The sequence below is a fragment of the Debaryomyces fabryi genome, assembly GCF_001447935.2.
Source record: "Debaryomyces fabryi strain CBS 789 chromosome Unknown contig00048, whole genome shotgun sequence".
NCBI lineage: Eukaryota > Fungi > Ascomycota > Pichiomycetes > Serinales > Debaryomycetaceae > Debaryomyces > Debaryomyces fabryi.
In genome coordinates, this window is record NW_015385474.1 from 27358 (window position 1) to 42900 (window position 15543).

Below are 15543 nucleotides of genomic sequence, written 5' to 3' on the forward strand. Positions count from 1 at the left end.
AGAAAGTATCAGTTTCTTAAATAAGACGTATAAAGTGATAATAATATATAGTAATATTTATTAAAAAAATTCTTCGAAATAATTAGTCTTCTTATCTCAACCATCCTGCTTCGTGTATAAAATTTTATGTAAATTTATGTAAATACGTGTGATTTTGTATTTATGTGTTAATTTTCTCAGCCAAAGGCATGTTTGCAGCCAATAGTTCTGGCGATCATAAGATGTTCTTTATCAGTTATTTTGCATTGAAAGATGCATAATTTCAACACCAAACATTGTAAATCTTAGTATACCACGGTTTTTGATTCATAATGAATCGTTCCTGCTGAAATTTGGTTTTAAACTCTTGTCTAATTTGGTCATTGGCGAACCGTCCGAACTTCATGTCAACGGTCTTCAAATCAACCAAAAGCTGAAACTCTCCATATCTTGTGTACAAATATATCTTATGAGCTAGGTAGAATATTGATATAACCATTAATCCTAATACCTTTTGAAAGAAATCAGTTATAGCAAAGTGTCCATTTACCGGTGTGATGGCAATATATATTTGAGATATGGCTATCACAACACTTATGAACAATCCATACCAAGATCCTGTAAGTCCTATTTGAGAACAGAAGGGTAATTCTTCTTTATAGGAAATTTTATTTAATTTCAATACCTTTCTGAACCTTATATGGCAAAACGTAATGGTTCCATATGTACACAACACTGATATCCCAGATATGGACATAAGCCAAAGGAACATAATCTCTGAACCTGTTGGAGAAAGTACCGATATATAGGCTAACGAGCCAAAACTAATGGATATTCCAATTGCAATCAAGGGCCGCTTCTTCTTATCTATATAGTTTAAGAGACTAGGTGCTTGCTTGTTTTCAGAGAGTGCAATTAGAGTTCTTGAAGAAGCATAGATAGAACTATTTCCAACCGATAGTATTGAAATAAGTATCACAACATTCATTATGTTCGCAAATGTATTATCCCTCGTATTGGTCAAAGCCAATACAAAAGGGGACGCATTGACGTCTGATTTATGGTCTCCAACTAGGTTAGGATGATTAAATGGCACTAATAAGCCTATTATAAATAATGAAAACAAATAGAATCCACATATTCTCCAGAAAACTTGTTTAATAGCCTTAGGAACTTCCTTATCTGGATTTCTTGCTTCTGATGCTGTAATACCTACTAATTCACTTCCAGAGAAACTAAATGCCGCTGTAACTATAACCCCAATGAATCCACTGAATCCATTTCCGGAGAAAATTCCTGGATCCTTCCAATACTTAAATCCGATTCTCTCGTTCCCTATAACACCAATATCTATAAATATTCCGATAATCAAAAATATTATAATAGCAACAACTTTCAATAATGAGAAGATAATTTCAAACAACCCATAGTATTTTACACTAAGTAAGTTCATGAGAATAATAATCGCATAGAATATGGTGATAACCATATAGTCAGGCAAGTAATCTGCTACAACTGGCCAAAATTTAACTGTCATTGAAGCTGCAACTAATTCCATAGGTAATAAGATTAACCATTGCAAACAATAATTCCAACCCATTGCAAACCCCCAACTCTTATCTATCAACATAACTGAATACTTGGTAAAAGATCCTGTCACTGGCATGGCCACCAGGAGCTCACCCAAAGCTTGACACATGCAGTATATAAATGTTGCTACTAGCAAATATCCTAGTAACAATGGAACCGCTCCACCTTCACTTAAGGATTTTCCGCTACCTAATAGTAAACCTGTACCAATTGACCCTCCAATTGCTATCATTTGCAACGAAAATCCATTTAGCTCGGACTTTAATTTTGTCTCGCCAGTCTCAAGATCAATATCTGCAGATCTTTTGAATGAATGAATAACCTTAATTATGGGATTCTTAGACTTTTTGTTATTCGTAACATTGTCCTCTACTTTTGGTTTCTCACCACCTGAATTATTTCGAATGCTAGATGCATTGGAATTCGGTAACGAAAGACTTTGAGACCGAGTTTTAGGATCTATTTGAAAATCTGACAGAGAGGTATAATTATAACTGTTCGATCTATTTCTCATAAGCTTAGACTTTTGCATCTTGTTATTTAACTAATAGCAATTAAATATATAAATATAGAATAGAAAGTAAAATAAATTTGTACTCTTGGAACCAAATTGCCGCAAACAAGATGGTCGCATTCTCGTAAATTTCTGTTGAAAATGTGATATGAATAAATTCCAGCAAAAATCGCAGATGAATTGACGGAATAAGATTATTTTTGAAGGCGAGTTCTGCCGACTAATTGATCAGCGATATCTCTTACTTCATTCCAAGAAATTTTCTTAGGCATCCTCTTAGTAAGTTCTGTCTCAAAATCATAAAGCTTTCTAATGGATCTAAATTTCAAATGAGAAGATTCAACTCCTAACACCGCTGCGGTAGCTTGCACCTTTTTATCATCTGTTGGGAAGTTCATTTCATATCTATATGGGTGGATATCATCAAAAGTCTCTTCGATATATTGAACTGCTTTAATGGAAAATCTAGCACCTCTAGTTCTGTCAATTGGCGAAGGTAAGCCACCTTGTTGAACATGACCTGGGATAGCTGTCTTAGCATCAAATTCTCCATTAGCTTCTTGGTTAACGACATCCGCGAGAACTTCAGTAGTCAATACCTTGGAGGCATTCGTACTCTTCAAGATTAACTTACCTGCCTTGGAGATACCTCTTTCAATAGAGAATGCCTCCTTCAAAGAGCTGATGTCCATTTCCAATTGTCCTAATGCAATACCTTCTTCTGGTACATACGAAGCTTGTGCACCCGAAACCAAGGAAGCAAATGTTGCGATATAACCAGAGTTACCACCTTGAACTTCAATAATAAATACACGTCCTCTTGTAGCGGAAGCCGAAAGCTTAACAACATCACAATATTCCATTAAGACATTCAAGCAAGTATCTGAACCTAATGAATATTCTGTTCCTGGAACATTGTTTGAAATAGTAGCAGGAATCAAAACCATTGGTATTCTAAATGCGGGATACATAGATCTTGCTTTTTCTAATTGGTCCAACGAAACAAAGGCTTCAAAACCCCCAACGAGTATTAATCCGTCAAATTGATATTTTTCAAAATAATATGCTATCATTCCTATGTCAGTCTCGTCTGGGGTTGCTCTATTAGTACCAATTTCCGACCCACCAATTGATGTCCACCCTTCAATGTCTAACCAGTCCATCAGTCTCACAGATTCATGTCTCGACAAACCTGTGAACCCATTGTAAATGGCATATGGTGTGTGTCCTTTTGACATACAGTAAGTGGCCATGGAATATACTGCACTATTCATCCCACCAGCAGGTGCACCTATATTTATTATAGCAATCTTCTTTCTTTTCTCAACAGGTAAGGTTGGTTCATTGTGGTTTGCACTATTCATGGAGATAAAATTATTTAAATGTTCGACAAATTCTGTTTCTCTTAATGACATGGCCTTCTCGAAATTACGTTCTTCAATAGCAGTAGCGACGGATTGCGTAATTTCCACCGCTTCTACTAAGGATTTTCTTACAACCTTATTCTCTGTGATGGCGATCAAAGGAGATGGTGTTTCTGGTGTACAGTCAAGAACAGCTTTAACTGCCTCAACACCTTGTAAGGTACCTAAAATACGATCATATGCAACAGCAGTACCACCCCTCTGAACATGACCCAAAACAGTTACCCTTGTATCCAAACCTAATTTGTTTACAAGGATATCTTTCACATCTTTTGATGAAATAGGCTTTAAGTCTAAAGTGATAGCACCTTCAGCAACAATAACTATTGTCTTTCTTTTACCCTTGGCTCTATGCTTTTGAACAATTTCACACATTTGTTTTTGCCAGTCCTTCGAAGATGCAGGTTTCTCTGGAATTAAGATATAATCGGCACTTGTGGCTATACCTGCCATTAAAGCTAACCAACCACAGTGTCTACCCATGACCTCGACAACGAAAGCTCTGGAATGAGAGTTTGCGGTTGCATCAATGTAATCAATGGCTTGACATATTCTAGCTAATGACGAATACGCACCAACAGTAGCATCAGTTGTGGCCATATCATTATCAATAGAACCAACGACACCACAAATATTAAGATGCTTATATGTTTCGTATTTTTCTTCGTTTATAGCATTAGTATCCTTCAATTCTTTAATTAATGACGGCCATTCTTTTCTAAATAAATCAGCACCGGTTAAAGAACCGTCACCACCACATACAATCAAGGCGTCAATTCCACTTTCAATAAGATTCTTACAGGCAGTTAATCTACCCTTTCTTTCTTTGAATGCCATGCATCTAGCGGTACCAATATTGGTACCACCTTCTGAAAGATAACTTCTAACATCTTGCCAGTTCATTTCTTTGATGTAGTCCGAACCCCTGATCAAACCTTCATAACCTTCCATTACACAGAATGCCTTTGATCCTCTAAAAATCGCAGCCCTAACGACGGCAAAAACTACCGCATTCATACCTGGTGAATCACCACCAGAGGTCATCACAGCAATGTTTCTTCTTTTCTTGGATGTACCGCCATTATCACCAATTTTGGAGAATTCAGAAGTCGAAGCAGACATGGAATCTTGTTCTGGTTTCCATGGACCCAACTTCTTCACAGGTGGGTTTACCGTTAACGGATTGAAACACACAGTAAACCCAACTACGTTCCCAAGTGGATCAACGGTGTACACTTCATCCGGGTACAATTCGTTCGGTGATATTTGCACCGGATAATTGCTGTCTTCCAATAAAACTACCAACTGGTTCAAATCCTTCACCATCAAAGTGATGCACGACTCAATTGATCTCCAGTCATTCACACCTAACAGGGATACCAAGCGCTCGGTAATCTGTTTGACCTCACTCCCAGAAGGTGCCTTGTCCGATACCTCCAACTTGATAATAACCTTCGACTCGTCGGAACCCAAATACACCGTTCCCGACTCGTCTGACTCCTTCGTGAACCCAACCACATTGGTGTAAAAATTAATTGCCTGTAATAATAAGTCCTTATTCTGTCCGTACAATGATAGACAAGAGCTACCATTAACCACTGGAACAGTCATATTGTATGTCTTTCTATTGCTGAGTGTCTATCTGCCCTGAGAATTGCCGCTGTTGATAGAATTGGTACTCTTCACCAGCTCCTTTATACCACAACATCATCATGGTCTTCCAACTGTAAATTCTTGTTAAACGTCATATCATCACGTGACCTTCGGCCTCGGACGGCAGACGTGCGATTTGGCCGTAGTTTGGCTCTCTACAGCTGCTGTATTCTACTTTTTTACGTGTTCCTACTCCTCCACCACGTCTCCATACGACCCCGTTGGCCCCATATAATTTGTGTTCTTCGTGCTCCTTCATTCCGTCAATTTGTCTTTTGGTGGTCCTTTTCGGACTTTTTGGACCATAATGATCGCTAGGTCGCTCTGTTCGTCAGATTATATACAGGATTAATAGACCATACTCATATATACTGAGAGAGCAGCGGTCTTAAGTATGTATTTACATACTTAGTATAGTAGTTAACGTGATACTGGGTATTAATTGTAAATTTTTCAAAAAATGAACCGGATTTGCTGCTCGACGATTTGTAAAGAAGCTAGTTTGAAATACAAGCTTTTAATACTAATAGTAATATATCAGTATAATTAATTAATAGAATGTCACAACAACAAGGACCTTCTTCCACACCAGTCCCATTAGGAGACTTATCCAGATTAAACATACCAACGTTACCAGGTGTGACTCCTCAAGCACCTAAATCAAATGGATTTTGGTCGTCGAACCCAGTTTTTTCTTATTTGAACGATGTTTACATCACTATTGGTGAACACCGTAAGTCATTAGGATTGACCAACCCTGGTACTATTGAAAACTTGAACAAAGAGGTCAGTCGTGATGTTTTCTTGACACAATACTTTTTCACCGGGTTGAGAGCTGATTTGAACAAGGCGTTCTCCATGGCACCAGCATTCCAAACATCGCACACCTTATCGATCGGTTCGAACGTGTTGCCACCATATGCATTTTCTGCGTTGTATGCTGCTGATGACTACTTTGTGCAAGGTAATATTGACAATGATCTTTCGTTCAGTGGTAGAATCAACTACGGATGGGACAAGCATAATATTTCTAAGGTCACCTTGCAATTAGCCAACGGTCAACCATCTATGTGTCAATTAGAACAAGACTACCAAGCCTCTGATTTTTCCATTAACTTGAAGACCTTGAACCCATCGTTCTTGAACGGCGGTTTCAGTGGGGTTGCAGTCGGTTCTTTATTACAATCTTTGACCTCTAAGTTTGCCATTGGTTTGGAAGCTATGTACTCCAAGCAAGCTGGCTCTGTTCCACCAGATAGTGCTGTTTCTTATGTTGCTCGTTACAACGCTGGTAACTGGATTGCTTCTGCTCAATTACAAGCCCAAGGTGCCTTGATTGCTTCTTTCTGGAGAAGAGTTACCGACAAGGTCGAAGCTGGTTTAGAAACACAAATTGCCGCTACTATGAGACCAGTCACTGACAGTTTGATGGGAACTCCAATTGGTTTCGAACCAGTTGTTGAAGGTCAAACCACTATGGGTGCTAAGTACGAATATCGTCAATCTGTTTTCAGAGGTCAATTAGACTCCACTGGTAAGGTTGGTGTCTTCATGGAAAAGAGAGTCTTGCCAACTGTTTCTATCTTATTCTCCGGTGAAATTGATCATTCCAAGAATGCTTCCAAATTAGGTTTAGGTTTACAATTTGAATCTGCTGGTAATGAACAATTAATGATGATGCAACAAGGTTTAATTGATGCTAACGGTAATCCAATCCCAGGTGCTGCTCAATTATAATCTACTGACTAAATAAAAGGAAGATGCAATAAAAAAACGTTTTAAACTATGTGTGGTTTCGTATGTATAGATGTGATGAAATAGCACCTTCGCAATAACTGCATCGTTTTTGCTTGTATTTTTACATTGATTTCATCTGAATTCATATTGTATATGACAATTTGTAAATATTATTTTTGTTAATCCTTTTTTATTCCTCAATATATTTTTTACATTTAATAAACGAATCTGTTATATTTTACTCAGTAGAATTACAAATATAAATAATGTTATACTGTTAACTAATAACAATAAATTACCAGCCAAATAACCTCGATGCAAACCCTCCCGTACCTTGGGGTTTTTCTTTTGTCTCCTGTGACTTAGTGTCTTGAGAAGCTGTTATGATTCCGTTCAAATTCTTATTCGACCTACTTTCGCTAATCATTTTGTAAACTTCTGACGAATTCAATTTAACCTTATAATTTCCCAGTTTGTGTTGGTCCAAATCTCGGCGAGTCGATTTGCTATGTGGAATTGGTAATTCGTTGATACCGTTATATCTTGAAATTGAATCGTAACCAGTACGCCCACTTATCACACTATTGGCATAGCTACCTTTAGGATGGAGACTTCCCATAGTCGGAGACCGTATCTTTACAGGATTGAAAGTGGGTTGAACTTTTCTCGTTTGCGACTTCATAGACTTTGAATCTGCATCGCTCCTTAGGTCGTTAGTGTACTGAGATAAATTTCTCTGAGTAAATGACCTATAAATCTGCTTTACGTCGTTAGATATAGGACGAACATGGTCATGTACACTATTTCTTGGCTTCATAGTTCTGTTGTGCCCACTTTCAATTGCTGTAGCACTCGGTTCCATCCAATTACTCTCAGAAGTATACAACTCACTACGTGAAGATCTACGAGATTTCACAAAGCCACTATTACCACCATTTCTGGTCTTATTATATTCAGATAATGATGTAGTAGGGAATTCTTGGTTCTCAAAGGTCTCATTACATTGAGAATTTGTAAGATCATCTGCATCTCTTTCAATGGGTCCATGAAAATAAGAGCCTCTTGTATAGTTAATTTGTGGTCGAGAAAAAGATGATACTACCGACATGGGTCTTGAAGGCGGTCTTGAATTGAAGGTTATAGATTTTGTGGTATGAATATTTTCTTCGTATTCGTCTAACAAGGAATCCATGGACGAATCTGATTTGTTATCTTGTGATTTATGAGTTTTATTTTGAAACTGGATAGGATTCTTGTTTAGCGAATTTGCAAACTTCTTTGGTTTTGGATGATGTACCTTTTGGTTTTGGTTTAATGTCAAAGGTGCTCCTACTTTATCGGAGCCAAATATTCCTTTCGAATCTGTCCTTCTAACGCGATTATTGGCTGCTATAGTTTCTATATCTTTATTGACATCTAGGCTCGCCATAGCACTATTAATTGACTGATCTGATTGTTTCTTTTTTAGAGACCACCCAGGAAGTAGATGTGGGTTTTTTGTTGGAGTCATAAGATTCACATTAGTGATGTTTTCATTATGTGGTGATAAAGGTGCTGACGGAGGTGAATCCGGTATTTCGTTGAAAATTATAGGAAACTGATAGTTTGCTGCATTTTCGGCGACAGGAATTTCATTTTTTTTAGAGTCGGCACTTGAATTCATTATAGCCTCTGAATCAGGAGTTTGCTTAGTCTCATTATCATTAGCATAGTTTTGGGTTATTTCTTGTTCTATAGATTCACAAATGCTTGTAGAACTCAATTGATTTGTTCCAAAAAATAGATTTCTATACTTCACATTTTCTTCAAGCGTTTTCTCCAACAGCTCGATAAGATATCTATCATCGGAATTTATAGAGATTTTCCAATATCTTTCAGGATTCACCAAAGGCAATATAAACTGATTGAAATCAATTCTCAATATCTTCAACTTTGGTAATAAAGGATACACAAATGATGGTCCGCATGAAAGATAAGTTACATCACCATTATGCAATTGAAAAATCTCAAATTCTCCGTGCCCCAATAATCTACCTGATGATGCTTTCTCAATTTCGGTCTTCTTTTCATTCAATTGCTCGTCAAATACTAATATCCGCGAAGATTTATGTTTAAATAAAGTGACTTTTTTATCCATATCTAAGCCAGTTTGCGGTGACACCATTGTTTCATCAATCTTGCTACACTGAGACTCCGGTGTCTTGGAATTTATCTTCTTATTTTTCAAGTTTTCTTTGGCTTCACTTATAAGTGACCTCTCATTTATCCCATCGTCGCTTTTCTTGTATCTTAAAATAGTCTGTTTTCTAGGACTTAAATTTGACGCCTGTAATTGATCAGTCCCGATAGGAGGATTAATTTTGAAATTTACATCAAGCACGGATGGCTTGTGTTCTGACCCTTGATTCTCTGTCTCTCTGTCTTCGTTTTCATCGGGCGTCAACACGGGCGTCCTAACGAGGGACACTTGGGCATCTATCTTATGAGTATTCAGTATATTCAATTTCTCGTCTATATGACCTTTTGATCTTTTTTCATCATCTCCTAGTCCATTTTCGTTATTCAATGCCTTTGTCTTTGTATTATTCTTAGCCTTGGACTTACTTCGACGTTTCTTCTTCTTACTATTATTGTTAGATGTATGCGATATTATTTGTTTGTTATTATTTTCGTTATGTTCATTATGATCATTGTGATTGTGTATATTTACATCCTCTTTCTTCTTAGAATTGCTTCTTTCTGAATCATTGGCTCTATTTACGGTATGTTTCACTATCGGCTCTTGTTGATTGTCTTGTCGTGATATAGCAATAGAGCTGCCTTCCCTCATTTTCTTCTCTTGCATTGACTTAGCAGGTGAGCCTAAACTTTCATGCTTCCCCATGCTAACCAGAATCAATGTATTCTTATATATCAAAAGGCAATATTTGCAGTATGGTTGAGTACTGTTTATGTAAAAATTGTGAGACCTATTGAACCCTCGGCTACAATTTTGTTGTGGGGTTTTCTTCACTGTATATAAACGACTAAACCGATCTCTATATATTTCACAACTAATTAAATTATTTATGACTAACAAGTCAATCAGAGCATACAAGAGTCTGTATCTGTTAGGCTGAACCTAAAACCTGGCCTTCTCCAGCGAAAGAATTGGTTCTTGTTCCCGTAGTAATTGGAACATCGTTAAGAGCAGACTCGACATCGCTACTTAAAATTGGATTGTAGCTAACACCTCTTTGTTCGATAGCTTCTTCTTCTTTATAATATACAACCAAAGAACGCAAAGAATTGATTGGAGTTTGTAATTTTCTTTCTATGAATAATATAGCTTTCAGTGGCGGATACATAAATTTGATATAGCCCAACGCCAACAAATAGCCGGAAGAAATCCCTGCCAAATGTCCCCAAAACGATGAACCTGGGATTAATACCATACAGACAACCAAGAAGAGAAATGGTGAGTATAATGTAGGAATAGATACTTCAGATCCCTGGTATTTAAACGTGTAGATCACAGGTGTTGTGTGATGTTCTTTGTAGGCCATAAAACTCATGAACAGAAAAACCACTCCAGATAAACCAATAACTTGGGTATTAGGGTATAAAAGCTTACCGACAATACAAAATTGTAAACCTGCAGTAACAGCTAACACGTTAAGAGTAACGCCGGTAAAAACAGTGCCATGTGTTCTTTCAAATATAGCCAATGGGGTGAACAACCCAATAATATTCAATAACCAGTGGATGAAGCCACGATGGAATAACAAATAGAAGGAAAGACGATTCAAATCGAATTCGAATGGAGCATTTGGATGCAACGAGAACTTTTGACTCAACGCTTGATTTAAACTAAGATCTATAACTAGCAACAAGAATGTAAAAACTGACAACCCAACACTCAAGGCTGGATACTGAGTGATTGTGGCAATGTTAGGCAAAGCTAACTTATTGATAAACAGAGGTGGCAGCATCTAATTTTTATTGGTACAGCCTTCTTTTTAGAGTAAAACAACTGTACTATATAATTTGATCTCAATTGAAAAAACTCTCGCGACTGTTTGGCAAAACTCATCTACGATATTTGACACTAGCCTATAATAATATTATCTATAAATGTAGGTATATAGCTCTAAATTCATGTAAGAGCTCTCTAATATGATATAATACAATTGAAATTTAAGTTTTTAAGCCAATTGTCATCTTTCTAGGTGGCCTTTATATAATTAGCCAGCGACTCTGTTTATTTGAAACAAACCGGCAACAAATAGCCCGTATAAGTGCAGATTATCTTGTCCAAATAGTAATTGATTCAGGTTGAACTTTCACCTAATTCAGATTCCACCTTTTGCTTGAACCTATTCAAAAAATGTAATTTCTTCTCGTTGCTAAGTTTTAAGTTCTGAATCTTCGTCTCTCTGGCCTTTACAGATTCGTTAATTCCAGGAATATTTTGCAAATTTTCTTTCATTTTCGATAGTTTAAGCCTTATGCTCCCAGCATTATTGTCAAAATCTTTGGCCAGTATATGCCCATTCTGTAAATCATTTAAAAGGTTATATAAATCGGGCAATAATTCAGTGGTTTGTAGTTTCTGTAATGGATCTCTCTCTTCTTGTAGATTGTTTTCCTCGCTGTCAATATCCATGGCATCCTTGGAAGTTACGTCTGGAGATGCTGACCTAGCCACCCTTGTCTCTGAGTTGACTTTATTAGATGAGCTGCTCTTTTTCATTCTATCTTCAGCCGACGGGCTCAGTTCTCTCGGCGTCTTGATTTTTGGTGACAGTGCTTTTGGCGAACTCATCCTATCTTATACACTCTCTTAGATTCAAGCTTTATCGAATTAATGGACTAATTGGTTTCCTAGTTATCACCAAAAAAAGTCGCACGCAGAATGACAAAATACCATTAAAGGTATGATTCTCTTTATAAAGAACTAGCTACTTATCTGTACCAATTGACCATGGAGACATTATTGACTATATTTAGTAAGTGTTTACCTTGTTTTCCAGATTTATCGACTCCTTACGTGTCAATAAACAACGCAAAATATAAAATAGTTCGATTATTGGGTGAGGGGGGTTTCTCGTATGTCTATTTAGTATCTCACAAGTCAAACAACAATTCACAGTATGCACTTAAGAAAATAAGGTGTCCATTCGGCTCGGATGACGAAACCTTCAAGAACGCTATGAAAGAAATTAAGAATTATCACCGGTTTTCAAATTCCAAGACTCCATATATTATCCAATCTATAGACGAAACCATCATCAACGAGAATGACGGATCAAAGACTATCTATATTCTTTTGCCGTACTTTGAAAAGTCTTTACAGGATATTATTACATACAATGTGTTGAATGATATAACAATAGACGAGGACGAAATATTGAAAATATTTATTGGTGTATGCAGAGGGCTACAAGCCATGCACAAGTTCAAGAAAACAGGACGCAATCACAACACAGAAAATGAAGACGAAGAGGAAGACTTACTTTTGCCAGCAGCAAGTGACGATGAAGACGGCGTGAGCACATCTAATGGCACCGAATTACAAGAGCTTACACCCTTTGCCCATAGAGATATCAAGCCAGCCAATGTTATGTTATCGGCTGAGGGGTTGCCCGTATTGGTCGACTTAGGATCATGCTCAAAGGCTAAATTGTTTATAAAGAACCGTCAACAGGCCTTGACTCTTACTGACTTTGCTCAAGAGCATTGCACGCTTCCATATAGAGCACCAGAGTTACTTGATGTAGCCACTAATACTGAGATTACTGAAAAAACGGATATATGGTCTTTAGGGTGTTTGTTATACGCGTGTTGCTTCGGTTTTTCACCGTTCGAAAAATTGGAAATAGAACAGGGTGCAAACTTGAATTTGGCTATTTCGCAAGGTAACTACTCCATACCACAGGATAATAAGGGATACTCGGATGAGTTGATATCATTGATAAAAGACTGTCTAGTCTTAGACAGTCAGAAGAGGCCCTCTGTAGACGAATTATTGGATAAAGCATTGGAGTTGACAAGACGTCAATAAGAGGTCATAATAATCACGTGAAAATATAGAACAATAAATATTAGTGATTTGTTCATTACTTAAATAATAAACATGAATGATAACGTACAATAGTATTAATAGTTTATATTGATCATTGCAATAATATACAGATGGTTTACAAGCTTTAATTTTACAAACTTCATTTATTTTAATTTTTACGAAAAAAAGAAATGACTTTAACGAAATACCAAAGAGGTGAATCTATTGAGGGTTGGAACGATTGTCCTGTTTATATCCCTAGTAGTAGCTCTACGTCGAGTCTTAATTCCGGGTCCAGTAGAACCTCTAGAAAGAGACCTCCGAGGAGGGTGGGTCACAACATAGATGGAACCCCAATACCAAGTCCATCAGCAACCCCAGTTGGCATACCTCCACCAATACCTCCAATACCGACAAGAAACCTGACATCTTCTATAAATTTGCAGAGAGATCTCAAGCCAACTAATATCCCATTAGATAGTAAAGATCATGTTGATGAAGTCGATGATACAACTCTTAATACCATGTTGGATGAAGTGTTGCGACATCCTACAATGTTACAGGAGAATGAAATAAAATACTATCAGAATAAGCTAGGGAATGTGGTTAGTTCATTAAACGGAAATGATAAGATTTTTTTGGGCGATATTCTTGTTAAAGTGCTCAAAGTTTCATCTGACAGAGACAGCAAGTCAATAGCCAGTATCAAGCAGGAAATCTTGACGTATATGATGGCTAACCAAGGGGTAAGTAGTTGGTGTGCTCCATTAAAAAAGACTATTGAAGGGTTGAAAATAAATACTTAAATAAGATGGTTTATTATTATTATACATAGAGACAATAAAAAAAAGCTATATACCTATTGCAGATGAATATATGTGTAAACCCCAACTCCTCATACTCTCTTTCTTCTACCGATTTGGGCTTGGAAACCGGTCTTAATAGAAGAGACTGATCTAGTGGATCCACATGCATTACAGCTCAAGAAGTGCAATCTATTAGCAGATTCTCTCTTCAATTCAGTATTCATAGACTTACAAGTCTTACAAGTGACGTATTCTATGATATATCTTCTCAAAACTGATTCCATTTGCTTTGGTTGGAACTTACCCTTTAGCACCAATCTCTTTTCACCATCAATAGAACCAGAGGTACCCAATTCTGCGAACAAAAATTGTATCAAGTGTTCTGGGTTTCTTTGTAAAACAGTAGCAATTTCTTGAACATTTGCAAATAAGGTCTTCTTGGAACCTTCTCTTTGACAAACTGGTGGTGGAATACGGAATTTTGGTCCACTTCTGTCCCCAGCCAATTCCGGGTTGTTTTTCTTTAAGATGGAAAAGAAACGAGATAACAAATCTTCGTATGGTAATCCACCAACAACTTCTGTAGCAGAAGTAGTACTTTCAGTCTTCGATGAAGTTGGTGCTATATCTTCAAGCCCTGCTTGTTCTAATTGTTGTTCGAAATCAGCGGCATCCAGACTCTTGATAGCCTTCTTTTTCTTCTTTTTCAATGTAAGGTCGCCTAATGATGCACTCAAATCGTCTGGAACTGGCGAGTTGGATTGTTCGTTACTTTCTGATCCATCAACTGCTTTCTTAGACTTCTTCTTCTTCTTTAAACCCGCAAACATATCATCAACGTCACTGGAAGGTGCTGGAGATTCTGTGGCGGTAGCAGAAGAATCTTCTGGCTTCTTTGACTTCTTCTTCTTTTTCAAACTAGGATCAAACCCTAAATCACTCATATTAGTAGTTATAGATAATAAATGCAATATAAGCCTATACTTAGTTATGCTATGTAATACAAACTGAACACTACTTAGAGTGAAAAAATTTCAAGTGAGTCGTTCGCGTACTCGCACGACCTTTTTACTACTAGTATAGGGCCCAACTCCAGACCTAAATATTGCAAAATATGATAGTTTATTATATTGGTTCTATATTAATATACACGGTATGCCATTGAATACGGTTAATTAATGCTCAAGTCACTGACTTTTTTTTCTATTTCGTCGGTGGTTGAGCTGGCAACTGCGTTCGCTCTATCATCTGCTTCCTTACTCTCAGTACCAGGCTTGTATGTGATTTTGGTTTCATCATCATTTTCATCAACCGTGAAGTTGTCTTCAACAGCGTACTTCTTCAATAACCAATTCTCGATTTCTTCTTGGCCGTTATTTTCAGCTTCGTACATTACGTCATGGCCAGACCCGTTTTTGACAAACACATCTACATTGTATTCTTCACACAAGAGTTGCACAATCAGTAAATGACCATTGTAGGCAGCCCAGTGCAAGGGCGTATTACCACTTTCATTTTGTTGTGAAGCCAAGGTTTCTGCATCTTTTTTAGGAATAATGGATAATAAGTATTTTACGACCTCAAAATGTCCGTTAGCTGCTGCCATGTGTATTGGAGTACTTAATGTTATGTCGTCCTTGATGGATAATAAGAGGCTTTTTGGAATCTCCTCAAAAACTTCCTTCAACGTTTCCAAGTCCCCTTCTCTGGCATCGTAGATGATGCAGTCCATTTCTTCTTGGCTAAGAGACGTGATTTTTTCCGCTTCAGTTGACATGTTGATTATAATTTTCTTAT

General features: G+C 37.2%; 10 protein-coding genes across 10 annotated transcripts; 3 read left to right on the forward strand and 7 right to left on the reverse strand.

Annotated features, from left to right (window-relative positions):
* Window positions 1-262: 262 nt before the first annotated feature.
* AC631_02623 (uncharacterized protein) lies at window positions 263-2101 on the reverse strand (the record flags this gene model as incomplete). The annotated part of the gene is made up of 1 exon (XM_015611453.1): window positions 263-2101. The coding sequence occupies one exon, from the start codon at window positions 2099-2101 to the stop codon at window positions 263-265; it is 1839 nt and encodes a 612-aa protein (XP_015467716.1).
* Window positions 2102-2277: 176 nt separating this feature from the next.
* On the reverse strand, window positions 2278-5118 carry PFK2 (6-phosphofructokinase subunit beta; the record flags this gene model as incomplete). Its single annotated transcript, XM_015611454.1, has 1 exon — window positions 2278-5118. One exon carries the CDS (start codon window positions 5116-5118, stop codon window positions 2278-2280), a length of 2841 nt encoding a protein of 946 aa, XP_015467717.1.
* Window positions 5119-5718: 600 nt separating this feature from the next.
* Window positions 5719-6897, forward strand: TOM40 (Tom40p; the record flags this gene model as incomplete). The annotated part of the gene is made up of 1 exon (XM_015611455.1): window positions 5719-6897. One exon carries the CDS (start codon window positions 5719-5721, stop codon window positions 6895-6897), a length of 1179 nt encoding a protein of 392 aa, XP_015467718.1.
* A 295-nt stretch (window positions 6898-7192) lies between these two features.
* On the reverse strand, window positions 7193-9781 carry AC631_02626 (uncharacterized protein; the record flags this gene model as incomplete). The annotated part of the gene is made up of 1 exon (XM_015611456.1): window positions 7193-9781. One exon carries the CDS (start codon window positions 9779-9781, stop codon window positions 7193-7195), a length of 2589 nt encoding a protein of 862 aa, XP_015467719.1.
* Window positions 9782-10007: 226 nt separating this feature from the next.
* On the reverse strand, window positions 10008-10868 carry AC631_02627 (putative rhomboid protease; the record flags this gene model as incomplete). The annotated part of the gene is made up of 1 exon (XM_015611457.1): window positions 10008-10868. One exon carries the CDS (start codon window positions 10866-10868, stop codon window positions 10008-10010), a length of 861 nt encoding a protein of 286 aa, XP_015467720.1.
* Window positions 10869-11206: 338 nt separating this feature from the next.
* On the reverse strand, window positions 11207-11701 carry MED9 (Med9p; the record flags this gene model as incomplete). Its single annotated transcript, XM_015611458.1, has 1 exon — window positions 11207-11701. The coding sequence occupies one exon, from the start codon at window positions 11699-11701 to the stop codon at window positions 11207-11209; it is 495 nt and encodes a 164-aa protein (XP_015467721.1).
* Window positions 11702-11860: 159 nt separating this feature from the next.
* AC631_02629 (putative serine/threonine protein kinase) lies at window positions 11861-12940 on the forward strand (the record flags this gene model as incomplete). The annotated part of the gene is made up of 1 exon (XM_015611459.1): window positions 11861-12940. The coding sequence occupies one exon, from the start codon at window positions 11861-11863 to the stop codon at window positions 12938-12940; it is 1080 nt and encodes a 359-aa protein (XP_015467722.1).
* A 191-nt stretch (window positions 12941-13131) lies between these two features.
* AC631_02630 (uncharacterized protein) lies at window positions 13132-13746 on the forward strand (the record flags this gene model as incomplete). The annotated part of the gene is made up of 1 exon (XM_015611460.1): window positions 13132-13746. One exon carries the CDS (start codon window positions 13132-13134, stop codon window positions 13744-13746), a length of 615 nt encoding a protein of 204 aa, XP_015467723.1.
* Window positions 13747-13835: 89 nt separating this feature from the next.
* Window positions 13836-14690, reverse strand: SUI3 (translation initiation factor eIF2 subunit beta; the record flags this gene model as incomplete). Its single annotated transcript, XM_015611461.1, has 1 exon — window positions 13836-14690. One exon carries the CDS (start codon window positions 14688-14690, stop codon window positions 13836-13838), a length of 855 nt encoding a protein of 284 aa, XP_015467724.1.
* Window positions 14691-14917: 227 nt separating this feature from the next.
* On the reverse strand, window positions 14918-15523 carry AC631_02632 (uncharacterized protein; the record flags this gene model as incomplete). Its single annotated transcript, XM_015611462.1, has 1 exon — window positions 14918-15523. The coding sequence occupies one exon, from the start codon at window positions 15521-15523 to the stop codon at window positions 14918-14920; it is 606 nt and encodes a 201-aa protein (XP_015467725.1).
* Between the last annotated feature and the right edge of the window lie 20 nt (window positions 15524-15543).